We start from the raw sequence: 26,919 nt of genomic DNA, 5'->3' as shown, positions 1-26,919 counted from the left end.
TTTGTCTGATGAGTGACGAGTTACACAACATGCTACCATTCAAGTGTTTAATGGGGACACAGAATACACGTGTTTTCGTTTTTCTTTCACTTAAAGTCAGGTGTTTTTCTCGACTTTGTTCACACATCTTTACCTACGTCAAGACTTGCAGGTAACTAATCTGAAATGACCATACTGATTTATAAGCAGTAACCTGATTTATATACATTGATCTGATTTAAGAGTCTGCACACAGCCCAATCACACAGAACTATCCCTGGTTAACGATCTAAAATCACTCCACTTGAAGATCAGAGAAACAGCTGTTAGTGTAAACATTCACCCCATAATTTGGCCCTGACAAGATTGATACGTTAGCAACGTGGTGTATTTGGAAACTTTCGGGAAAGCTGATATAAAACTCGTGCGTTTGGACGTGATTCAACCAAGCTTACGGGAACTGACCATCTTGTTTCTACTTCAGAGTTCCACCCACTCGACCAAACAGTAAGTGATTCAGTGTTTCCTTGACCTTCGATGATTGTTCTATTGTTACATACTTATAGTGCAGTTAGAACATTGTTAGGTTACTTTCAAAGGCTTTCTTTAGATTTGTTCTAGATTTCATTCCACTTTTTCTTCATCGCTTTCTGTTTATCGTTTGCGTGTTATAACTTTAAAGAATATTTCAATCTACACATCTTAACTATTGTTTTTGCTACTATCACTTTTTACGTCACATTTGAACTTGGATAAATGATTCGTCTTATTTCAATATTTGTCACAATAATTCACATATTTGAACGACTTGGACATTATTTTATTATTATCTTCATCTTTCCCTCCTTATTCTCTTTACCACCACCACCACCATCACCGGCCATCCTCACCATCCTCATCATCCTCATCATGATCATCTTCATCATCATCATCATCATCATCCACCAGTGTGGGGGAAGCTGTTACTGTCGTGTGTGCTTGTCTGCGCCCTGCCAGTGGCTGTCGTCAGCAGTGAGAGAGATGGCGAGCAAGCCACCCACCAGAAAATCACCATGGGAAGTAAGTCTTACTTTTTGTTTTATATATATATTTACTATTAGGCAAAAAAAATAATAGGTCTGTTTACGTTAACATGGGCCAAAAAAATAGGGTCGGTAGGTCGGGATTTATTTTTTTTTCCCCAAAAAACCATATTTTTACGTTATTTTGCAAAAAAAACAAAAGATTTTTTTTTCTTTTTTTTTCTCCAAATGCCAAAAAAAAGTCTAGGGTCGCGCGAAAAAAATAGGGTCGGTCGGGTTACCGTAAACAGACTATTTTTTTTTTTTTTTTGCCTTACCATTGTCGTCAAGTTCGTAAAAGCCGCAGTACTAGCTACCCGTGTTATACACACTATCTCAGATCCCCCTATGCTTTGACATGGGATACGACCATCCCTCTTCTTGGACACGGCAAGTTGACTTTGTCTTTGTGTTGTTGGTGTTGTTGTTGTTGTTTTTTAAGTGGAGGGATGACCGTATTCTTTGTTAATGGCTGACCAGCTCTGATATGGTGAGCCGAGTCTTGAACACGGGAAAGACTCTGCCTTGATGGGGCCTTCTAATCCACACTGGCACCGCTCACATTTATCTTTGTTTGATAAATGTCTTTGATGACGTGAAATCTGGCTACCAATTACAGAAAATAGGTTTATGCAACTTAGGTCCTATGATCGCATGCTACGCAAGGACCAGCTCGATCCGTCTCGGTGTGCGGGTCTCGGCTGGCCATGCCTTAGTAGTCTTTTTTTTATTTATTTTTTTTATTTTTTTATTTGCCAAGCACATCATCGTGGGGCTTTTAATCCATAACATGTATCCGTCTACAATGTGTCTTCATTCATCCTTCAACATGTGTAATAAATATGTAAATGGCAAGTATACAAGACATACACCATTAGGACCTAACCGACAGACGGACATATAACATACCGTTCACTTAAGTATGGCCGGAGCATAACATCACATGCAGATTACAATACTGATAAAAAAGAGAGAGAGAGAGAGAGAGAGAGAGAGAGAGAGAGAGAGAGAGAGAGAGAGAGAGAGAGAGAGAGAGAGAGAGCGCGCGAGAGGGGGGTAATGATGGTGGTGGTATCATTTATAATGTATACTCTTTAGTAATAATGCAAATAATAGATTCTTTTTGAACCTCCACCCTACATTAGTCAAAAATCACTAAAATACAAGACACCCCTACTCCCCTAAGATTGGACAGGGTGACAGACAGGTAAGAGGATAAGTGAAGCAGACAGACATAAGACATACACACACACTCTTGCCTAAAATCTTATAAAAACCTACAATTTTAAATTTTGCCTTAGTAGTCTTAGTGATGAGTGATCCTGGGTTTTCACTGTCGATCTTTTAGTTTCAGGCCGACAGAGTGAACACATGTTTTGATATCGCTTGACGCGACTTTTTTTTCTTTCAGAGTCTGGACCGGTGTGCACGAAGCAGGGCAGGAAGTGTGTGTTCAACGCCACCTGTGAGGACAACCGCTGTCGCTGTCCCGCTGGCCAGAGGGGACAGGCAGAGATCGAGTGTGTCAACAAACGTGAGAACAGATCATTATTGCACAGAGACCATAGTACACCTTTAAAGGGCAGTGTTTATCTCACCAGCATGTTTATGTTGTACATACAAACAGCTTTGCATCTGATTTAAGAGCACTTTGGTCCCTTTGTGTCTCAGATCTGTATAAGGTTCTTCAACATTTTGTCAACTGAATTATGTTTGCAGTATACATGTATCGGATTTATTTTCTGACGAGGTACGACACCAATCTACGAAACGCCATCATCCAATGTTCCATAAACAGAATTGTTAGTGAAGTTTATGTGTTGAAAAATACTCTTTTAATCAGAAATTCCACTGTGTCATACTGTATGACGCAATGTTTTACAGTGGATCCATTACTTCCGTCATTTTGGACAGCAATGTGTGCTATGTTGTAGAGGTTACATGCCGAGTTTCAGTGATTATTAAAAATAATGGTCGAAGTTAGCGGATCATAAAAAATGCGAGCTTCAGCGAGCTTTTTCATGACCGCGAACTGAGACCATTATTTTTAATAATCACTGAGACGAGGTATGTAACCTCTTTATTCCTCCTTTCTTCAGTTATTCAAAGAAAAGAGGAGTTGTTGCGCAAAAGTTTGATCGAATCCGATTCACTCAACCAGTCTGCGCAGGCGATTGAATAATGCGCGGTTGTATAGTTCAGGGAAAATCATTCAATTCTGTCAACATTTCTTGTCAGTTTCCCTGTTTTGGACTAAAATCAAGTACACAGTTATGTTGTTATTCTGCTGTGGCGGCAAAGGCAGATCGTGTGTGTTCTGTTCATGTTTTGGTATCAATCAGGAAATGTTCTTTTTTTGAATGGGACCAGCAGACGAACTTTTGCACCCGTGTTCCAACGTTAAAAACTGTATGAAGTTCAGTTTTCTGGGGCAAAATAATGTATGAAACCGCTGTATGTTCTTTAAATTGATGAGATGTGTGCACTTGGTTGCGTGTGATCTGTTTATAAAATGAAATATTGTCGAAAACTAACCGTCGGATTGCTCTTTTGTCCAAGCAACTCAGTTCAGAAAATTTGGAAGGGAAACTACTCTTGTCGCTAGGCAGAGTACGAGAGTTACTTGCCTTGGGAGTTTGCTTGCACCCATTAAGAGATCTAAAGCGAGTTTCTCTGCACTGAGCGTTAGATTTGGATTTAGAAAACAACCAAACTCATGGATTTTATATGGAGATTAATGTGTTCAAGCCTGTAGTTGCCAGTTTAAATGCAGTATGTTTGTATTGTTTGGTCTAGAGATGTATATTTCGTACATTAGAGCGTTCGGAACTTTTCAATTGCTAAAGTAGCCTACTTCCCTCAAAGTCTAACTCAACAACCTGTGAGCTATCGAGGATTCAGGCCCGTTGTTGGGTAAGTGATTTTGGTTGTTGGGTAAGTTACCGAAAAATAACTAGCCCTACACGTTTACAGAGAGAAAGAAGCAGAGGGGGGGAATAAAATGTAATTATGTTGCAGGGGAGCATCTTTGTTACATTGCTGGGGACCCGCACATCCGGGCATTTGGCAAAGCCTTGGCCACCATTGCTCTGCCATGTCGCTTCAGAGCTACCAGGTCTGTGTCTGCCTGTCTTTGTATGTATTTCTTTCTTTCTTTCTTCCTTTCTGTCTGTCTGTCTGTCTGTCTGTCTGTCTTTGTCTCTCTTTCTTTATATCCCCCCCTTCCTCTCTCTCTCTCTCTCTCTCTCTCTCTCTCTCTCTCTCTCTCTCTCTCTCTCTCTCTCTCTCTCTCTGTCTTTCCATTTTTGTTGGTGCAGCTCATCTATTTCGTACGGGCACCCTATTCATGTGTTCTTAGAAGTTGTTTTCTCGTATTATGGTCTTGGTATTAAAGAAATGTTTGAATAATCTCTCCGGCCACATTTTTGTTTGCGTTCGTAAAGTAGCCGCAAAAGGCTGCAACAATTTGTTATTATTCTTATCTATTATTTCGTAATATTTAAACAAAACCAGTTATAGTTTTCTTGTATTGGACATCTACATGTCAGTTTTGTTATCCAGATTCGTCACCAAAAACGTGGCTTCACATAGCGGCCACGGAACATGTTCATTCGAGGTTTACGCGACCAACGAACTTCTGCGCGGCCGTTACGTGGTGAGGAGTGTGCATATCTCGGTGGGCATCAGCGACCCTGCTTCAATGACACACACAGCAGTGGAAGTCTACAAGACTGTCGAGTACAACGTCAACGATACAGAGATCTACAACGTAAGGAGATCTTTACAAATTACTGTTTTGCTATGTTTATCAAATCATTATTAAAATAAGTCTTTAATCGTGATAACGATGATGATGATGATGATGATGATGATGATGATGATGATGATGATGATCATCATCATCATCATCATCATCATCATCATCATCATCATCATCATCATCATCATCATCATCATCACCACCATGGGGGGTAGGGGGTAGTAGGAAGGGGGAGGGAGAGATATCTCAGTTAGTAGCTCGCTGGCTTGGAAACCATTTGATCCCTACAGACGTGGGTTTGACGAGAGTTTTATTTTCCAGATTCCACTTTGTTCATACTTGCCCTGGTGTCCAGAACTCTCTCCGGAATTATCCATAACGTATGCAAAAATTCTTGTAATGTTTACAAATTCTCCTTAAACTAATACTCGTTTGTTGGCACAGGTCCCTAAAAGTTTCAAATTGACACACATACCTCCCACGACTACACATGCGATCGACACGTGCATCAGTATGAATGACGTAACACACACAAAACAAGGGAGATAGCCAGATTAAATGACGTGTCTTGAATAAGTAAAGAATCTCCCCGTATGTATGTCAAAGTTGTCGAGTTGTGCCCTTTCTGAATTTTCGTCAATTTTGTTTTATTTGTTACCTTAGGTTTTTGTCGGGTCGACTATGGGGGTATTGCTTTAAGCAGCGATCACAAGACCCCTGTGTAAGAATTTGATTGCCAGATGGCTAAGTAAAGTGCCTTTGACGGCATAACAGTTTGAAAGAAATGATAACGGCTGCAACGTGTTTGCTGAGTTGGGGTATATAACATGTGTTAATAATTCGATGGGTTAAAACCAGAACCATCTAACTGGATTTCCACCATTTTGAGAAATGGCCACTTGAAGATTTCAACCCCTTATAACAAATAGTAAACACAGGATTGTAGCCCTCATATTTTACACACTTGACTTAGAGGTAACACTGGTCATGCACACTAGTAATCAATTTATTACGAGACAACAACCATGCAACACAAAAACCACCCTTGGCATCACAAATGACATTCTATCCCAATCACTATCCTACCACTGATCCTCCAGTTGTGGTCTCACACATAACCTTTTTTCAACTGGGCGATCGCAGTTAGGATACCAATCCAAATAACCGTTACAGTTATGCTGGGCCAATTATACTTTGTCAATGCAATTACAAAAGTGATGATCAGCAATTCGCTCTACTATGCCAAGGGAGGTAAGTTGAAGACACAAGAGGTATGAACAGTTCAATTCACATTTATTCATGTTTTCCACATGTTGCAATCTTTGTATTATACATATTTGGCATATGAATGGGCACGGATAGGTAGCAGATAGACATGGTTAAAGTGAACACTATTAGCAACCCCTTCCCCCCCAGTTAGCTGGCCCCAGATTGACTGACCAGCAACAGGTCTTTCTGACCATCCTAGCACTACCTCAGCTAGCATGTGGGTGATGTAAACCAACCCAGTGCTTTCTTTAGGCATACATGCTGCTGCTTTTGTAAGTGCGCTGCTCCCAGCTCCTCACAGAGGAATTCTAGGCTTTCAGGCTATCTGGAGGTGACAGGACCCCGAACCGCACCACATCCCGTGGCTTGTTAGGGCTCACACTGGGGTCCTGCAGTACAGCTACGAAAAGCTCTAAAAAGGTTTCATTTTCACTAGAAATTACATGTTTTAAAACTTTAACAAACTGAAATAGACAGACATGTAAAGTGTTCCCCTTTTCCATGCCTATCTTCCGCCATTCGTGCCGAGCAGACAACATACACACACGCGCGCACGCAAAAAACATGATGATACGCTAAAGGACGACAAATTATACATTTCTACCACACGTGTTAAAGCAATTAAGTAAATATTACCACCAAGACAAGACAAAGGGGATGGTGGGTGGGCTTTTTCATTCAAACTATGCATATTTATCCAAATGAGTGTTAAACTAGGTACGCGACTATTACACATTACTACATGACAAAGGGGATGGAGGGTGGGCTTTTTCCTTGTAGCAAATTCGTTTAGCGTTGTTCTCTGTGTAGACTCAGGATCCGAAGAGGCTAAAGCTAGACTCTTCCCACGTGACACTGAGTCTGCATACCACTGAACCGTTTAGGGATAAGTGTGTTCTTTAGCCTCCATCGAATGTTAGGCTAAAAGATGGTTGTAGCTCGTCATAAAATCATTTATGGCAGAAGCCGAAATGTATTTATTACGAGACAACAACCATGCAACACAAAAACCACCCTTGGCATCACAAATGACATTCTATCCCAATCACTATCCTACCACTGATCCTCCAGTTGTGGTCTCACACATAACCTTTTTTCAACTGGGCGATCGCAGTTAGGATACCAATCCAAATAACCGTTACAGTTATGCTGGGCCAATTATACTTTGTCAATGCAATTACAAAAGTGATGATCAGCAATTCGCTCTACTATGCCAAGGGAGGTAAGTTGAAGACACAAGAGGTATGAACAGTTCAATTCACATTTATTCATGTTTTCCACATGTTGCAATCTTTGTATTATACATATTTGGCATATGAATGGGCACGGATAGGTAGCAGATAGACATGGTTAAAGTGAACACTATTAGCAACCCCTTCCCCCCCAGTTAGCTGGCCCCAGATTGACTGACCAGCAACAGGTCTTTCTGACCATCCTAGCACTACCTCAGCTAGCATGTGGGTGATGTAAACCAACCCAGTGCTTTCTTTAGGCATACATGCTGCTGCTTTTGTAAGTGCGCTGCTCCCAGCTCCTCACAGAGGAATTCTAGGCTTTCAGGCTATCTGGAGGTGACAGGACCCCGAACCGCACCACATCCCGTGGCTTGTTAGGGCTCACACTGGGGTCCTGCAGTACAGCTACGAAAAGCTCTAAAAAGGTTTCATTTTCACTAGAAATTACATGTTTTAAAACTTTAACAAACTGAAATAGACAGACATGTAAAGTGTTCCCCTTTTCCATGCCTATCTTCCGCCACCTAACAGCTATTCTATAGATGTTTTTCGCCAATCCGTACCCATTCCAGCCCCCTTTTAGCCTAAAATCATAGCTGTTAATTGCAGTTCAAAGTCAGCTTTGAACTGGTCCAGCCCCTTGGTGCTCAAATGCACCCCATCTTCGGCAAGGTAGCTGTGGTCAAAATTTGGGTGGTAAACAATCCGTCCCTTTTCTTTCTCTTGCATAATGCGGCCTCTCGCCTTTCGGTTTAATTTTTTGTTTTGTGTTTTTTTGTGTGTTTTTTTTGTGTTTTTTTTTGTTGTTGCGGGAATTTTCTCCCCCGTTGGAAAAGCTTTCATGTCTCCACGAATTTCGCGGGAGCATGTCCGACCAGACAACGGTCGCCTTCGGGCAAAAAGCCCTTACAAAGCATACCAGTTCATCGAGTTCCTCACGCCAGTGCTTCTGGTCAACCCGGCACACGTCGTTCCCTCCGACATGGAGTACCACATAGCTCGGTGAGGGGGCGTCCTCCAGTGCTTCAATCAGCTTGGCCCGAGCCCGGGGAAACCCAAGGCCGGACTTCCCAGCCCACACCACCGGCAGCGGTAGCTGAAGCCCAGTGCCTTTTGTACTGCAGAACTGCTGCAGCCTGACCACCAGACTTGATCCCAGGATAAGGACTCCTGGAACTACGATAGAGAAGGTGGATTAGGACTAAAACATGAACTCATTTCTATACATGTACCTTTTGTCGTCACTACTTGGAGGTGACAACCTTCCAAAGCAGTAACTCTGAAATATTAAAGAAAAACACAAAGTAAAAACAAACGCTGCAGCGGTGTGAACCAGCCTCATACAAAACACACAAAATCTTTTGGCGGTGAAAACCTGGCCACTATTCTATTTACACAAGACCCATACTATCACTCCAAGTCGGGCCTGACATACTTTGTCACTGCCTGTGATCCCCACCTTCCCAAAGCCATAATGTCTCTAATGGGCGTGCCATTGACCGCAGCTGTGGTTGCTGCCCCAATACGAAATGAGTGGGAAGTGAACCTGTTTACTTTCCAACCCAGAACGCTAGCCCCTTTCTTTAGAACCGCCTGAAATTGGTATCGGGTCAGTGATGACCCATCAAAGTGCTTCCACAGCGGGCCCGGTCCACATGGTCTAACCCTAAGGTAAGCCTCCATCGCTCTCACTGGGCAAACTTGGGGATGCCTCTCGACTCTACGCATCACAACCTTTTCGCCCTTTTTGCTTGGTCTGTTTTCGACCCCGCAATATGGACGGTCAGGTCTTCTCCTAGTACCACATCAGCATAAGAGGTCCTTTGTCGCTGCCCTACACGCCACCAGGCGTGAAAGGCAGTAAGTAAGTAAGTACATCAGCATAACTGATCCCAGTTCGCCCTCCCTTTACTGGGTTCCCTTGGCCCACTATTTCACTGACCCGAAAGAAACCAAAAACGCTGCAGCAGGCAAAGCAAAAGGCTGCTGTAAACAGTGCCTGTTCAAAAATATTAGCACACACCCCCGGGAGGACACCAATTAAATCCTTGAGTCTCTGAAAAGTGATAGGTTTCCTTTGATCCTGTCGTCTATCCAGCTTAGCCATGCCCTGCAATAACTTCTTCAACAGGAAATGCTCTGTGGGGTCATCCCATCCATTCAGCTTGTGTTTTGCACCAATCCCAGCCAAATAGGTGCGAGCCGTTGTATGGGCCCTTCCCGTTAGTGAGAGATGGGCAGCAAAATGAATAACATGCTGTGACGGTACAGGCCACTCATGCCCCTATGCGTGCCATTCATAGCTGCTGTGGTGGCCGCCCCGATGCGGAATGAGTGGGAGGTGAATCTGCTCACCTCCCAGCCCAGTGCCTTCGCCCCACTTTTCAGCATGGCCTGGAACTGGTAGCGGCTTAGAGGCGCGCCATCAAAATGCTTGAAGAGCAGCCCTGACCCGCTGGGTCTGACTTGTAGATAAGCCTGCATGGCCAATACTGGGCAGGCTTCCGGATGCCTCTCTGCGACGCTCTACTTTGTCTGCGGCAATGGGCAATAGGGGCTCCTAAATCGCAAAAAGTTGATAGCATACTGTCCAACATTGCGTGAGCTTGCTCCTCGAAGCACCACCCCCACGAAATTCATCCAAGTAGTGGATTACATCACAGGAGAAGTTAGCTTGTTTCATGCACCACTCTAGAAAGGTACTAAATTTCTCAAAAAGGGGGGGGCACGAGCTAGAACATCCAAATGGCAGTGCCTTGTCAACAAAGAACATGCCTTCGACCAACATGCCCATCAATCCAAAATCTAAAGGGTGTAAAGGAAGGAGTCTGAATGCAGACTTGATATCCATTCATACATGTTACTGCATCAAAAGTTGTGTATTGTACGGCGCATAGCTTAGCTGATATACCTCCGTTAACCGAACTATCCTCATGAGGTTATGAAAGATCAAATATCAGTCTGTGTTCTCCTGGTGTAAACTTCCACCAACCCCACAGGGGAGACAATCAAGTCTTTCATGCTTTCTTTCTCCCTGATATGGTATCCTAAAGCCCTGGCTAAAATCCTTCCCTAAGAACCTGAGCATCAGCTTGATTGGGGTACTGTTCTAATGTATGAACTAACTTCACCAGGCAGATGGGCGAGGTGGCTAAGCCATCTAAGCCCTGGCTTGGAGGGGTGTCAACCGCCTCGCAGCTACTTTTGTCCGTTACCAAAGTGAAAGGGCTGCCCAGAGCCTGATTCCCCCTTTTCAGCGCTTTGCCCCTGCTGACTTGCTACAACCAGCTCTAAAATGTTCTATTACGCCCACATAATGCCTCATATAAACTTCGCATCGACACTTTGGGATAACTGCGGTGATGTTCATTTAAAAAGACTCAATTCCCTGCATCGCCGAGCTGCAAAACTTATTCTGCATGGTTTGAATAGGTCCACGGATGATAAACTAAAGCTCTTGAATTTCCTCCCCTTGAAAGATCAGTTGACGTTAAACGAGACTGTGTTCATGTATAAAATTCTAAATGACGACTGTCCTAAATATTTGCAATCACATTTCAAACATGCCTAAAGGGGTATGGGTCCCAAAAATTCGTCCCTCCTATACCTCGCATAGACCTCTACAAATCGAGCTTAGCCTTCTCGGGAGCGTTTCTCTGGAACTCCTTCCCCCAACAGATAAGAAATGCAACTTCAGTGAAAATGTTTAAGAGACAGTCACGTTCACACATCATTCGTGAATGAAATGTCTTGTTCGATTGTTATTTTGTTAAACATTTTGCACTAGTGTTGACGGATGTGTAGCTGATCGGAGCAACTTTATTCCCAATGAAAGGTATAACTATGTCAATGTAATTTTGTGTTCTCCTTATGTAATTCCTTAAATGCACATTGTGTTGCATTCCATACAATGTATTTCTGTATTTTATATGATTGAATTCATATTTGTAATGTGCGTCTGTCTTTATATAAATAAATAAATCCCTGCGCCTTGAATATGTGCGCAATATAAATTGCATAAAATAAGAATTAAAATAAATCCCTGCGCTTAGAACTGTACCCACGGAATACGCGCGATATAAGCCTCATATTGATTGATTGATATGTGTTGTATAAAGGACAGGTTGGAAGAATAGGCTGTGCCTAAAACCTTTATCCTTTTGTAATAAAGTTCTGAGCCTGAGTCTAACGCCCTAATCCTGGCTTCAAAATCTTGTCTAGCCTGATTGGCCGCCACCTCTAGGGATTTTAACCTGTTAACGAAGCCCGCATCAGTACCTTGCTGTTGTTGAGGTACTTGTCTGCTGGCGTGCTCCGCCTCTTCAAACCAGGCCCCCTGGCTGTCACTGTCACTGCTGGGCACGTGGGAAGACGCAGCTGCGGTCCCTGTCCGGCGCTGTATTTTGTTCTCAGCCTCCCTCGGCCTAGGCAGCTCCTCCTGTGGCCTTGTCGGTCTCTTCCCCTGGGTTGCTCTAGGAGGTCGGCCTCCCGAACATGTTGTTACCTGATCAACTAAGTAACTGTTAAACAATTAGTATATTATTATTAACATTGTTATCAGTTGTTGCCCTGCATACTCGGCTTGCTTGTTATTCTTGCTGTTGGGTGAACTTCTAATTTTTGTTAGTGCTACTGCTACGCCACTAGTATTGCTAACATTTGCACTCCAAAGCTAGTGATTCAACACCAAATAAACAAAGGGAAGTAATCGCTCTTTATGCATGCATACGCATGTGTTATGGGGTAAGCGAGAGTAACGGAACCTTATCCTGGCACCTGAGAGAATCACAAGCATTGAAATGAACAAGCTACTTTCATCCTCAATGAATATTCGATGGAATTGATTACTTCCGAATTTCTCGTTCGAACTTGGGCAGGTAAGCTTGTTAGCTTTGGGGTGAAACTCGCCACTCTAAAAGCAACCCGATTCCACTGCTTGTCCAAAGTAGGTCGCATGACTCATCACGCGCGTGCACAGTGTAAACTCATGCTGCTGGAAGCTTACTTCTATTTTTAGCTCGTTACGACATTCACTGAGTCAGGAGGAATAAGTTCGAAAACGTTGCCCGACGGCAGCACTGTCCCCAACTAAAGGTAGCAGATTAAAGAGTTCCTCTAGTGTAGCGATAGGCGATATCCTCCAGCGCAAAATCACTTCCAGCGCTGTGGCTGTTAATTGTTAGTGCCAGCCCCCGTTCTGCCATCCCGGGAACAAAGGAAACCGGTCTTCTGTCGACCCACGCTTCCGATCGATTAAGTTAAAGTCATTAATCTACTGACAAAATTCACGATTCTTTCACCTAATAAACTTAAGACTACTAAAGATAAAAGAGAGTAAAATTGAAACCCTGATCGTCGCTTGCGGATGCTTGGTCGTCTTTTTTCTTTTTCCTTGTAGCAAATTCGTTTAGCGTTGTTCTCTGTGTAGACTCAGGATCCGAAGAGGCTAAAGCTAGACTCTTCCCACGTGACACTGAGTCTGCATACCACTGAACCGTTTAGGGATAAGTGTGTTCTTTAGCCTCCATCGAATGTTAGGCTAAAAGATGGTTGTAGCTCGTCATAAAATCATTTATGGCAGAAGCCGAAATGTATTTAATTGAACAACTTTTTCATATGCAAAAAAGGTATAATTTGTTCTGCTTCCAGAATACACTCCTGCTCTTTTCTCAGTTCTGGAGCTAGAAAAGCCCAGCGCACCATAGCTGCTTCTGACTTCCACACAGACCCCACTGTGGCCTGTGCTACAGCAGTCAGAAGCAGCCTCCTCACACATAGCATGTTCTGCTTCCAAGCAAAGCTTATACTGTACATTAGTTCAAATCGTTTTTCAAAGTTTATTACCGTCATAAACAAACAAATGTCAAGTCACTTGCAAAAATATCATCAAGGACTCATGTATTCATTCATTGTGTGGCCTAATGAACGCAACACGCATAAATAAAAATTAAATTGCCGGTACTTTTCATAGCGAAAAAAAACCACAACACACACACAAAACTCTCTCTGAAATCATTACACTTTTTTTTTTATTGTGTTTTTCAAGAAATCCCAACGGTAATCTTATGTTGTATCAGCTCATATCGTTTTGCGTTACGCACAAAAACTACAAACCCAATAACACTAACAACAAACCAAACGAACAAAGCAGCAAACAAGCAAGCAAACAAACGAATAAACACAAGGCTGAAGGCGCATTTTAACCACACAATGCAAATGGTAACAAAATCACGAGCTTTAGATCCTGACTGCATGCTCTGTTCATTATCAAGAAAACAAATAGGCATTCTTACCTTTGGTTGTACTTTCCTCTTCACAAAAATGTTGTGCAGAAAGGTCGAAATAAATAATACACATTTTGCACTTTTAACAGTCGACCTCCTGTACTGCTTTTGTCTTAGCCGTTTGACCAGTTATTCCTGTGTAAAATTCATCTCTGAGTGTCTTCGCTTTTCGAACACACCTTTTCCCGTAGTCCCGGGTTGCAGAGTCTTTGAGTTCGGCTGAACTTGTTCTCATGAGGTGTCACATAGGATGCTTCCTTCATCGATGACAGAATTTTCTTTGTTGGGGTTCCATAAACAGATGGAAGAGATGCTGTGGTAGTTTCACCTTAACCGGGAGCAGTGTCTGACATATATACTACAAGCTGATGTGAATACACCTACAGGGTAACAGAAACTGTGGAAGCACACACAGGAGAAAGATGTACAGGAGTTGGGTAGCTTGATTCATTTTTGAGGGGTGGAATCACAATCAGCAAGTATTGGAGTTGATGCATGACTCGAACAGGAGGATAACCCCCATTCACCATGTTCTCAAAAGGATCTTCGATTGAAGAAACAGCACAATCGTCATATTTTGGGGTAGATTTTGCCAATGGAGACGCATCAAAGTCATCAGGTTTCACTTTTAGCATTGGCAGAAAGGAGATTATGCAACCGTAATCCGTGAATCCGAAGGACAGTCTCCTGAAATGCATGGTGCTTCTTACTTGCCTGGACGGCCTGATGATTCATCTCCTTTCAAACAGCGTCTGCAAAAGACATGGATACTATGAATGTTATCTCCTTTGAACAGGCAATTACTACATGTACTTCTATTTTAAAATTATTAACCGATAATTAAAAAAAAAGGTAATTGCCTCCGTATTATCGCTTCTGCGTTAAAACTTTGGATAATTTTCGTGTTTCTATTCACACAAACAAATGAAACATTAGTACTTGATTACACTCTGACCACTCATGCTCATCAGTTTGACATTGTGATAACCTCTGAATAACAAAATATATTAGAGTCAATTAAACTGACAAAATCCATCAACCAAATCATTCATTTATCCATCTTTACAAGCATACACAAATACTGTAAACACTCACTTACATTTTTTAATTTTTTAACAAACACTAAAGAGCTGCATGGATACACTACAACATTAAGGCATGAGCACATGCACACACCGTCACACACAAACACACACTGACACAAACAAACACACACGCGCGCAAGAACATTCACGCTGAAACAAACACATTTACCTGCCTGTGTTTTACAATTAGGAAAAAAACCACAAAAAGCTAGGAATCAGTTTGCAGATACAGGATTTAGACTGAATCAGAAGGTTAATCCCCTATATATTTTAAAAAGGAATCTGAATTTCAGCTTTTATGGTCTGTTCAAATGGGGAAAAAACATAATACATGAAGATACTCACTTGAATCTGTGTCCTGACTCGAGCAACAGCCAAATTGACTGTACAGCAGATGTAAAAATGGCAGAGAGCTGTTCTCTGTTCAAGTGTTTTCAGAAAGTGGACCATCCTTTTGTCAGTTTAGCACACCCCCCCCCACCCCACCCCACCCCACCCCCTTGCACCCACTTTACCACCAACCCCCCTCCCCGGCCCCAACCCCCTTATTACCACCCTCCTCCCTCAATATCATGGGACTGCAATCTTTCCTAATTCATTCTTCATACACTCTTTATCACAGGAAAGTTAATTGTGTTTAAACCCTGTACATCCGGAGTCAGGAATTCGGATACTGACACTTGACAGGTGTCACTGACCTGTTTTAGTTCCCACAGTCTATCAAATTCCTTTTTCTGTCGACAGCAGACTCTACTATTGCTAGTTACACTATTCTGTGTGCTGGAGGAAATCCTACACCACACAGAAAGGGTCAAGACCAGATACCACTACCGCGAATGTGCGCTTATCTGGCTGCGCTGAAAACAGGAAAAGTGACTGTGACACAGCAAGCAGAAGAGGTCAGGTGACGATGGCTGCATCTGGCTCGCAGTGAAACACTCCCCTTTCCCCACAGGCCTCAGTAGCAGAACAGACTAAACTGAACTTAGCACGTTCTGCTTCCAACCTGGATGGAGTTAGAGGGTTCTGCTTCCAAGATGAGCAGGAGAAATGCTTGGAGCCAGAACAAATTATGACTTATAAATACGCAATTATGCAAGATTTTCAAGAATCCTTCACAGAAAGTGAGAATCATGTTACCATAAGTCAAATAACTATAAAGTTGCAAAACATGTTATTTGGAGGTAATTGGTTCTGGTTTTAGCCCATCGAATTGGTCTGCAAAGTTTATATTTCATATAAGACAGTAGACTAGCAAGTTTACTCAGTAACGTTTCTCGTCTATTTTCATACACGTTTGACAGTACCAAGCTCGCACAATCCACCGCGACAGCATCTGGGGCAGCTCCAAGGACACGCTGGATGGCGTGACCATCGTCCCGAGCTTTGATGAGGTCAACAACTTCGCCACCCTGGACATCCCAGCCTGCGGCACGCGCATCAAATACCGAGCCTTTGACCGCCGCAGGGCAAAACACCAGAAACAGCTGCCCGGACTCACCATCCAGGCCCCACAACAAGCTACGGTACGTTTCAGGAATAATGTGAACAAGGTCTTCGTCCTTCATACGCCTTTATAGGCCCACTCTGCATCGTGAAAACCTTTCGATTTCGCCTCACTGTCTCAGATCTTTCCAGGCTTTTCCATGGGATATGACCATCTCTCCACTAGGTTACTCACATAAATTAACACCATCACTGCTTGCTGTGGTGAGTTTTACTTTGTTGATGAACTAATTTCCGAAAAAAGGTAGCAGTGCCTTTTACAAAATTAATTCTTTGAAAACAAATACCAGTGTGTACAGAGAGCATCGAAGCTGCTCATGTTTACTGTGTGACCAAGTGTAGGGATGGTCTTATCCCTTGTAAAAGCTGCTCATGTTTACTGTGTGACCTAGTGTAGGGATGGTCTTATCCCTTGTAAAAGCTGCTCATGTTTACTGTGTGACCTAGTGTAGGGATGGTCTTATCCCTTGTAAAAGCTGCTCATGTTTACTGTGTGACCAAGTGTAGGGATGGTCTTATCCCTTGTAAAAGCTGCTCATGTTTACTATGTGACCAAGTGTAGGGATGGTCTTATCCCTTGTAAAAGCTGCTCATGTTTACTGTGTGACCAAGTGTAGGGATGGTCTTATCCCTTGTAAAAGCTGCTCATGTTTACGGTGTGACCAAGTGTAGGGATGGTCTTATCCCTTGTAAAAGCTTGACCTGCCCATGTTTACTATGTGACCAAGTGTAGGGATGGTCTTATCCCTTGTAAAAGCTGCTCATGTTTACTGTGTGACTAAGTGTAGGGATGGTCTTATCCCTTGTAAAAGCTGCTCATGTTTACTGTGTGACCAAGTGTAGGGATGGTCTTATCCCTTGTAAAAGCTGCTCATGTTTACTGTGTGACCATGTGTAGGGATGGTCTTATCCCTTGTAAAAGCTGCTCATGTTTACTGTGTGACCAAGTGTAGGGATGGTCTTATCCCTTGTAAAAGCTGCTCATGTTTACTGTGTGACCAAGTGTAGAGATGGTCTTATCCCTTGTAAAAGCTGCTCATGTTTACTGTGTGACCAAGTGTAGGGATGGTCTTATCCCTTGTAAAAGCTTGACCTGCCCATGTTTACTATGTGACCAAGTGTAGGGATGGTCTTATCCCTTGTAAAAGCTGCTCATGTTTACTGTGTGACTAAGTGTAGGGATGGTCTTATCCCTTGTAAAAGCTGCTCATGTTTACTGTGTGACCAAGTGTAGGGATGGTCTTATCCCTTGTACAGGCTTGACCTGCCCTTGTTTACTATGTGACCAAGTGGAGGGATGGTCTTATCCCTTGTAAAAGCTTGACCTGTTTTGACGAGGAGGAGTGGACCTTCACATTGGTTTGTCTTCCCACAGTGGTACGCGGGTTTGGGAGACTATCCCTTCGGAGCGTGTGGCGTGCCCAGTGATCCTCGCTCTCTCTACAACGACCGTGCTGCTCAGCTCAACCTTACCAACGACAACACTGCCGTCCTCTACGACATTCTGGCCGAGGAGCCAGATCAGAAGTGAGCTTAACTCTTTCAATAAGTTACAAAATCGTGTACGGGGGTACTTCCACAAATCACATTCCCTAAATGTTACGCAAAAGAACAACCAATAATCATACAATAAGAACCAAGCACGCAGAGGATCAGTTTTGTTTCTCTATTTTCAGCCAATAGCGCCAAAAGCACATGTAAAATCTTCAAAAATACTTCTAGCATAGGTTTCGGCAGATATAGTTGGAATGTCCTGTAATGTACAGTATATACATGTAATAAAAAAATAATAAAAAAAAACTTCACAAAAAGAGAATAAAAAAAATTTAAAAAAGTTACATCGCTTCAAAAAAAAAAAGAAGATATAGTTGGAAGCTTATTGTGTGATTAATTGCCACCAAGATGTATCCGAAATATACTGAACCGAAGCGGTTGCAGTGCAAATCTCAAAAAGTAGTGTTCAATGTTCAAGATTTTACTTTTCATCACGCGGCTGAGTTTTAATCTTGAAGTACTTCGGGGTGTATTGTTTTTTGACAAACTTTCAAAACAAAGAGACTATTTGGAGAAGTCACACTCAAGTGAAAAAAGCATTTCACTCTGAGAATAATGAGTCTTCTTTGGCTAAAAAAAAGAAAAAGAAAACACCATGTAGCGTAGTTACATATTTAATTAACCCGCGTGATTAAACAAATTTAAAAACACCCAGCTGATGTATGTACAAATGCGTACGTTGAGTACAGTAATTAAAGTGAGGGTGTCTTTCAGGGACAACCGCCTGGCGGGAAAATGCAGTCGCTCCTTCAACCTATTCAAGTCATCAACTCAGCAGATCGACGATATCAACTACTGTGGTTTCCTTCTCACAGACGTAAGTCCTGTCTGCAAACAATGACGACGAGCACAATGGCCCAGTGGTTAAGAAATCGGTCTTCCGTGTGTAAGGTTAAGGATTTGAATCCCAGCCTCGTCTGGTTGGTTAACGGTGAAGATTTTTCCGATCTTCCCGGTCAACTCATGTGCATGAGACAAGGTATGCACGGTAAATATCCTGTAATCCATGTCAGAGAAGAGAAAAAGCACACAGCACGCATCCCCTAAAACATAGTATGAACGCCTAAATTGCAGGGGGGGGGGGGGGGGTGTGCTGTCATTCACGTAAAACCTCCCTCGTGGAAAACACGAGTTCACGTGGGAGTTGCAGCCCATGAATGCACAAGAAGTAACCACTGACTAGGGCCCAAGGACCTTATAAGCCCTGATGGGATCCTGAGGCAACACCAGTATGTGAGCCCCAGGGGGTGGGGGTGAAGGGCCCTCCTCCCACACCCCCAGCCCTCAGCCGTAAACGACATTTAGCAGTTTTAGGGGCAATTTGATGGCCTCTCCTGGCAGCTACAACACACAGTGAATCTAATCAGAACACAAAAGAAATATTGCTCTTTGATAATTTTCTTTGAGGATTTGAAACGGGAATCAATCACAAAATTAAAAATCGATAAAACACATTTGTTTTCTCTTGCCTTACCAAATCTCTCAGCGAACTGATCGCAGCAAGAACCACGTTGACTTAACGCTTCAAGAATATATCCAGCTAACCTCTTTTTTGTATTGCCCTTCATGCAGCCAATTAAGATTCGGATGCTGCATCCCACACGAAATAAACACCCAATGAACCAATCAATTAATTAATCAACCGCACAATCAATCAATCAATTAGCCATCTAACCAACCAACTTATTCAACAATCAAGCACCAAATCAAAAACAAATCAAAATCACCTTTTTGCACTTACCCTGCTTTTAGACATGATACTGACGCTGCATCCAACACGAAAAAAAACCCCACCCAATTACCCAATCAATCAATTTATCAATCACTCAATCAACCGTTCATCCTTGCAATAAATCAATAACAAAATCAAGTATAAGATAACTAGCCTCTTTCCCTTTATTCTTTCAACAGCCAAGAGTCGGCCGCTGTATCGAAGAGGAAGCAGCACGTCTTCCAATCGACATCTTCAACGCTTGTCTGGCCATGAGACAGAACGCCGGGTATGGATGCTTCGCTTTGCGTAGAGCGGCCAGGATTTGTGGGCCATTGGAGGATTGGACGGGACCTGCTTCTGGCGATATTAATTGCCCCAGGTTGCTGGTGTCTACGACCGAGCCACCGGCACCGGAAAGCTTCGTCTTCTAACATGCCAACGTCGACGGATGTAGGTTATGAGCGCATTTTCGGTTGTTTGTTTATACACTCGTTTGTTTTGGGGCGGAGATATAGCTCAGTCGGTAGCGGAGCTGGCTTAAAAATCAGTTGTCGCTATCGGCAAGGGATTTATTTCCCTGAGTGAACTTTATGCAGACTCTCCTCTGTGCCCGAACTCCCCCGTGTGCACGCATGCGCATGATAAAGATCCCAAGCTCACAGCGAAAGTCTCAGGGTTTGTAAACAAGAATACGCGCATGCAGGAAAAGAAGGATTGGGTAGCGCCGTACTTTATGGCAGCTCGCTTTCCCCAGGGAGAAAGCAGCCCCAATTTCCATTGAGGGTTACCTCACAGGGCTATATGAAACCTTAACTTTATCCTTTTGTTGTTCTTGTTGATGATTTCTTTCTTTGTTTATCTGTATTTTGTGTTTGATTGTGTTGATTTTTTTGTCAGAGTGTTATTATTAGTTATCGTTAGATCTGGCTGTAGTATCCACATTTATCAGTCCCAATGTTGAGAAAGGAGGAATCATAGTTTTGTTTCTTTCTTTTGCTTGTATGTTTAAAAGTACGGGAAGCTTTTTGTCTCATGGTACTTAAAGTTATGGAATGAATGTTAAAGTTGTCTTAGATTCACTGCTTTGTGAATGCCGAACATATAGTATTCATACGTGTTAATTTTAATTATGTTTTTTTTCTCTTTCAACAGAAATTGGTGACCCCTTTCACAATTCTTATGTCATCAAAGGACAGAATTGAATATCATGACAAACATGCCAGTGGGCATTGAGCCCTTTTATTTTTTGTGCATTTACAACTGAAAAAAGTTGACTGAATAAAACTGCAACAATATTTGAGCCTCGCCAATTGTAAGTGTCTGCGAGCGCGTGTGCCTGTATGTGTCTTCCCCCATAGTACGGTTTGTTTGTTTATTTGTTGCTTAACGTCCAGCCGACTACGCAGAGCCATATCAGGACGAGGAAGGGGGGGATGAAGGAGGCCACTTGTCAAGCGATTCCTGTTTACAAATGCACTAACCCATTACTTGTGTCCCAGCAGGCTTTAGTAAAACTAAATTAATACCTACTGGAAGATTACCAGTTTCCAGTATGTTAAAATAGGCTTAACCTATCTACTGCTGGACTTACATCAGAACACTAACAGATTAAACTATACATGAATCGCGAGACAAGCGGCAAGAGAAGAGATTTTTGGAAAAAATACAGGTGAATGAGCAAGAAGGCAGAAAAAAGAAAAGAATTCATGAAGAAAAAGAGAGCATGACAGGAAAGAGGAACCAAAAATCTACCTAACAGCAAACTAGAAAGCTCCTGCGGTTCCAAAAACAGGAGGGGCCTTTAATTTCATAACCGCAGTGCCCCACTGCGGGACCATAGTACGGTTGTGTGTGTGTGTTTAATTCTTTAAAAAGAAATGCTCATGCATACATGACAAGCAGTGTATCAGACAGACATAACATATTACAAGTGCTTTCTCTGTTCTTCTCTGTCTGTTTCTTTGCAGGCACCTCCCTGTCTATCTCAAACACACACGCGTGCACTCAGGCAGGCATACCATCCACACACACACACGCACACACACACACACACACACACACACACACACACGGCACACGGTCAAAGTTGTAAAAAAAAAAACCTGGAGGTCAGCAGAGACTTTTTTCTGAGACAATGAAAATCTGTTCACAAAAATATATCTTCACAAATAGCCAATTGACCAAGATTTACAGCTGAAAAATAGCTCCTTCTCTGGCATCTTGAACCAGACTTCATTCTGGATAGACCTCGATAAAGCCTTTTTCAAAGTCTCTACAAATGGGTTCTTCTTAATTCTGCAAAGATGTGGCGTGGCAAGCAACATGGATAATGTTCTTCCTCTTCAACTTCCGAGCCAGAGACACCGTAGGTGTTCAAAAAGGCATGGAAGTACTGCCACAGCATGGAGTCCCCCAATGAGGCGTGCTAACGCCGCCTCTATTCTAAGTATTCATCAACAACTTGGTTACAGCACTCCCAAATCAAATCCATACTTCTCTATATGCCGACGACTTCGGTGATGTGGTGTTTAGCGGAACATGCTACAACAGCCACATATAAAATGCAACAAGCCATTGACAACTTGTTTGCATGGGCAGTTGACTGGAATGTAAGCATCAACAAAGACAAGTCCTCCACCACCCTTTTCCTCTGTCTTCTGAGCACCTTTAGGCTGGGTATTCCACCACTTAAATTAGAAGAGGAATTGATGTACCGCGGCGTCACATGTGATAAGAAACCAATATGGATACCTCAAATTTAAAAAAGCGGGACGCATATCCATCATGCGCAATTTGGCAGGAACTACTTGAGGTGCCAGGAAAGTATACTCAAGTGGGTTTATAAAGAAGCAGTCGGCAGCACATAGAGTACGAATCCAACGTTCAAGTCTGGAATACACCCCCCCCACACACACACACACACACACACACACACACACACACACACACGCGCGCACACACACACACACACACAAACACACACAACTACACCCCTCCCCAAAAAAACCAAAAGTCAAGTAGTCAACATAAGGCAAACATATCATCTGTAAAATCTGCGATTCACATTATACATGGCTTTAAGTATAAATATGCAACTTTTTTTAATAATAGTATATATGAAAAAAGATATGTCAATTTCATATGGATACAAATTTACATGCACCACATTATTTCATGACAATAGCACTTGTAATTGTGTTGGTCATAGAATTGTTAACGAGATGACCGCGGAAAAGCTAAAGGAGCTGGTCCTGTCCATTGCTGAGCGGCTCTCGTCTCCGGTTTTGGACATGGCCTGCAATCTAAGCAGAGGATCTTTCCCACAGAAGCCATATTCATGATTGCGCAGCCTCATGGCCTTCCTGGTGTGTTTGTCATCACTACCAGAATATGCGAAGGGAGGTGGATAACAAGTGTTGCGGCATGCAACCTCAACGTCGCACCCGTCAAAGACCTGTACGTACAATAATAGTACTTACAAATCTTAGACAGTTTCAGACATGTTGACGGGCATTAGTTGTGCATTACAATGATGTTCACTACTTTAAAAAAAATAATAAACCCCTCCCCGAACGTGGGGATCGAACCCACGTCGATAGCGACACCTGGTTTTTTAAGCCAGTGCTGCTACCGACTTAGCTATTTCCTCGCCCTTAGGAGACAAAGACGCGGGTGTCGTGTTATTAATAATACATAAGGAAATGAAAATGTTGTGACAGCTGTTTTCTTAGATCCGTGTTAGGCTTTCTCTCTTTCTCCCTCTAATCCTTCTTTCTTGTTGAAGTCATGTAGCCTGAAATGTGCTGCAACCATTGGTCGGCTTGCATTTGTTGTGAAAATGTTATTTCGTTTGTCAGCGTGATAGAAAAAAAAGGCTATGTGAAAATGTTTTACCCTTCACCATTCACAAAACATGCAGCTGGATGTATTCAAAACATAAACGTACCAAGTTGAAGTTTGTGTAGAATTCCATGATTGCAGTTTACCGGAACGGAGGGTTATGTGAGATGCGCATGCGTAATGAATAGCCATTCTTTATGGCACAGATCATTAACTCGAAAGTATTTGATTCTTTCTTTCTTTATTTGGTGTTTAACGTCGTTTTCAACCATTCAAGGTTATATCGCGACGGAAAGTATTTGATGATCTGTACAAGTTTGTCATCAACCAAATAACAGTAAAAATAGAACAGATAGAACTGGTCAACAGAATTGGGTAGGGAACTTGAGGGTGGGCACATAACCCTCCGTTCCGGTAAACTGCAATCATGGAATTCTACACAAACTTCAACTTAGTAAGTACTCGTTTATGTGTTGAATTCCATTTCCCGCAGTTTCCCATCACTGTGGGAATGTAAGACTTCAAAGTTGTTGTTGACAAACATGATCACATTTTCACACACTTACTCTTAATTCAACCTTACAGGTTCAGTGAAGATTAAGACAGGTGTAAACTCAACGTCAAGTTTTATTGACTAGACTTGTTATGAATCATAAAATTCAACATTTACTGATCAGCATGACTATTTGTCATGAATACAGAATGCAAATGTAAATAATTAGCTTCAGCATGACTCAATGTCATGAACATAAAAGTCAACTTCTATTGACCGTCAGCATGACTTACTTGTCATGAACGGAATATAACCATTTGAGATATATTTCACCACACACTATGTGTCTTGAATGACACTATAAGATCCACATACCAAAGAATGTTACTGTCAGGTAAACATATCTGCGAATCTGTATGCTAGATAGTAGGTTAAATTTCTACCTTTTGCAGAAGTAATTCTGCCAAGAACTGGCGCAGTTGCTCTTTACCGGTATATCATAAAACATTCTAAATGTTTCTGCATCCGGCCACTTTGAGGATGGTGTTCAATGGTATTCCCGATTGCTTCATTGCAGAAGATGCTGCACTTCTAAAACTATGCGAAGTAAAATCATGAATTCCTGAGCGAATGAACACAGTTTTTAACCATATGGATACAGAGTCTTTTGACGCTGGCCTGTGCGGACGTTGGTAGCACAAAAGTAATGTTCCTTCAGTATTTGTTCTCAGACTTGTTGTACGTGTAAGGTAATCTTTGAGACACCTAACCACACGCAGCTTCTCATTTACAGTGGACACTGGCAATTCTAATGTATGGTCATAAGATCCCGGTGTAGTATGTTTAAGTTTGTCTGGAATATATACACTACAACCTGTTTGATGAAAATGAAGACATTCAACATTATTCAAATTAATGGTCTGAACTCTTTGGGCAGAGACCAAAAGTAACAATGCAGAAACGTTTAAAGTCAGATCATGTGTTTGTGTGTGTGTGTGTGTGGGCAACACCTGTGGATTGTAGAGTTATGTTTGTGATGTGGTCTGGCGGCTTTTGGTGTGTTTCTTTGTTCAGGCCTTCCTTCGAGAAGCCATAACAGTTATACTCAATCCCGTTTGAGTGGACTTCGCCTTCAAAGGTGATTGTGGTGTTTCGGCACTCGGTTACATTTGGCGTCGTCGACAGCGATGGGACTCGACATGAAATGTTCAGGCCACTGAATCATTTTCGTGCTGTTCCCATTCCACCTGGGAGGGACCTAAGCTTGGCGGGTCCATGGTTCGGAACTTTGGGGACAAAGTTCATTCAAAGGGGGTCGAGTGTGACAGGGAGACTACCGTCGCCATTCACAGCAGACTCTGCAGAGTTGTTCGCCTTAGAAGTTGTGGGCTTTCCTTGCATGTACCCGTAAGTTGTCCTCACTGAAAAAGTGCAAAGGTCGAATCTATTTATCGAAAAATCCACTGTCATCTATCTCTATATATTTATATATATACGGCTTCTGTGTGTGTGTGTGTGTGTGTGTGTGTGTGTGTGTGTGTGTGTGTGTGTGTGTGTGTGTGTGTGTGTGTGTGTGTGTGTGTGTGTGTGTGTGTGTGTGTGTGTGTGTGTGTGTGTGTGTGTGTGTGTGTGTGTGTGTGTGTGTGTGTGTGTGTGTGTGTGTGTGTGTGTGTGTGTGTGTGTGTGTGTGTGTGTGTGTGTGTGTGTGTGTGTGTGTGTGTGTGTGTGTGTGTGTGTGTGTGTGTGTGTGTGTGTGTGTGTGTGTGTGTGTGTGTGTGTGTGTGTGTGTGTGTGTGTGTGTGTGTGTGTGTGTGTGTGTGTGTGTGTGTGTGTGTGTGTGTGTGTGTGTGTGTGTGTGTGTGTGTGTGTGTGTGTGTGTGTGTGTGTGTGTGTGTGTGTGTGTGTGTGTGTGTGTGTGTGTGTGTGTGTGTGTGTGTGTGTGTGTGTGTGTGTGTGTGTGTGTGTGTGTGTGTGTGTGTGTGTGTGTGTGTGTGTGTGTGTGTGTGTGTGTGTGTGTGTGTGTGTGTGTGTGTGTGTGTGTGTGTGTGTGTGTGTGTGTGTGTGTGTGTGTGTGTGTGTGTGTGTGTGTGTGTGTGTGTGTGTGTGTGTGTGTGTGTGTGTGTGTGTGTGTGTGTGGAGGCAACACCTGTGGATTGTAGAGTTCTGGTTGTGATGGGGTCTGGCGGCTTTTGTCTGTCTGTATGTTCTGGCATTTGAGAAGCCATAACAGATAATAATTATAGGGCTTAGAAATAAGCTCTAAAATTCTCAATCCCGTTTGAGAGGACTTCGCCTTCAAAGGTGATTGTGGTGAACCGCCACGCTGTCTGTCTCTGTCTCGCGATTCACCCCGGCGAAGCCGGGTATTCCTCTAGTTCCACATATATTGAAACAAATGCACACCACAAACCACAAACAGTTCTGTTTCATTAATGTTGTGATCAAATGACTTGAAGAGAAAAACGGTGTATTTTAAGGTAGCTCCTAGCCTTAAGTGTTTTAAGACAATTTGCGATTGCACAGCTTAGTTGCAAATTGACCGTGAGTCGTCGCGGTAAATATCAACATCGATTGGGTCTTTGGGAGTGAATGTTTACAATCGTTGTCATCGGAAACACGAATCCCAAGCAGCGATGGTTCCACACATCAAATAAACAGCATAGTTTTTACTTTGACAATTCACGTTTTACCTGAAGCTCAAACCCCTTTACTGCCTCGATTTGTCATTTATGAATATTGTGTTTTGCTACCCAGCTGGTTATGAATGAAAACTCGTGAGATTGATGACAATGTAATGTACGATTACAAGCAATGGGGACCTACGCAATTTCGTACTGTGCAATCAACTCATAAGTTTGACATTTACAGCAGAATTCTAGTGTCAAAAGTAATTTCGGAGATACACGGGTAATCAATTAGTTTTATATTTAATGATAGCAGTGATGTCCTCACTTTGTATATCGGTTCTTACCAGTCATATTAGGCAAGTAAACAAAGGCACACACACAAAAACAACCAAACAAGGCTCAGTGGCCTCATTTTTCACATCCGTAACGAAGCACAGAGTATGCCACAATTCAAGTGTTTAATAGAGACACAGAATACACGTGTTTTAGTTTTTCTTACACCGAAAGTCAGA

The 26,919-nt window shown here is 42.6% G+C and overlaps 1 protein-coding gene and 1 long non-coding RNA gene across 2 annotated transcripts; one reads left to right on the top strand and one right to left on the bottom strand.

Annotated features, from left to right (window-relative positions):
- Positions 1 to 376: 376 nt before the first annotated feature.
- LOC138967403 (uncharacterized) lies at positions 377 to 20,742 on the top strand. The gene is made up of 10 exons (XM_070339942.1): positions 377 to 486; positions 928 to 1,038; positions 2,452 to 2,574; positions 4,059 to 4,155; positions 4,602 to 4,809; positions 15,978 to 16,199; positions 17,555 to 17,706; positions 18,448 to 18,550; positions 19,645 to 19,897; positions 20,600 to 20,742. Coding segments are annotated over exons 1-9 (1,251 nt in total). The 5' UTR covers positions 377 to 485; the 3' UTR covers positions 19,879 to 19,897; positions 20,600 to 20,742.
- Positions 6,077 to 12,911, bottom strand: LOC138967400 (uncharacterized). Its single transcript, XR_011455943.1, has 2 exons — positions 11,583 to 12,911; positions 6,077 to 8,480 (listed from the first exon to the last, which is right to left on the bottom strand). It is a non-coding gene; the product is annotated as an uncharacterized lncRNA (long non-coding RNA).
- Positions 20,743 to 26,919: the final 6,177 nt, after the last annotated feature.

This window comes from Littorina saxatilis, linkage group LG5 (genome assembly GCF_037325665.1).
Source record: "Littorina saxatilis isolate snail1 linkage group LG5, US_GU_Lsax_2.0, whole genome shotgun sequence".
Classification (NCBI taxonomy): Eukaryota; Metazoa; Mollusca; class Gastropoda; order Littorinimorpha; family Littorinidae; genus Littorina; species Littorina saxatilis.
This window is presented reverse-complemented; position numbering and strand designations above follow the sequence as displayed.

Excerpts from the sequence above, each read along its gene's own strand:
- LOC138967403 (XM_070339942.1), top strand. Across the intron at positions 2,575-4,058 it reads GATCGAGTGTGTCAACAAAC|GGGAGCATCTTTGTTACATT; the intron begins GTGAGAACAGAT and ends ATTATGTTGCAG. Across the intron at positions 16,200-17,554 it reads AGGCCCCACAACAAGCTACG|TGGTACGCGGGTTTGGGAGA; the intron begins GTACGTTTCAGG and ends GTCTTCCCACAG.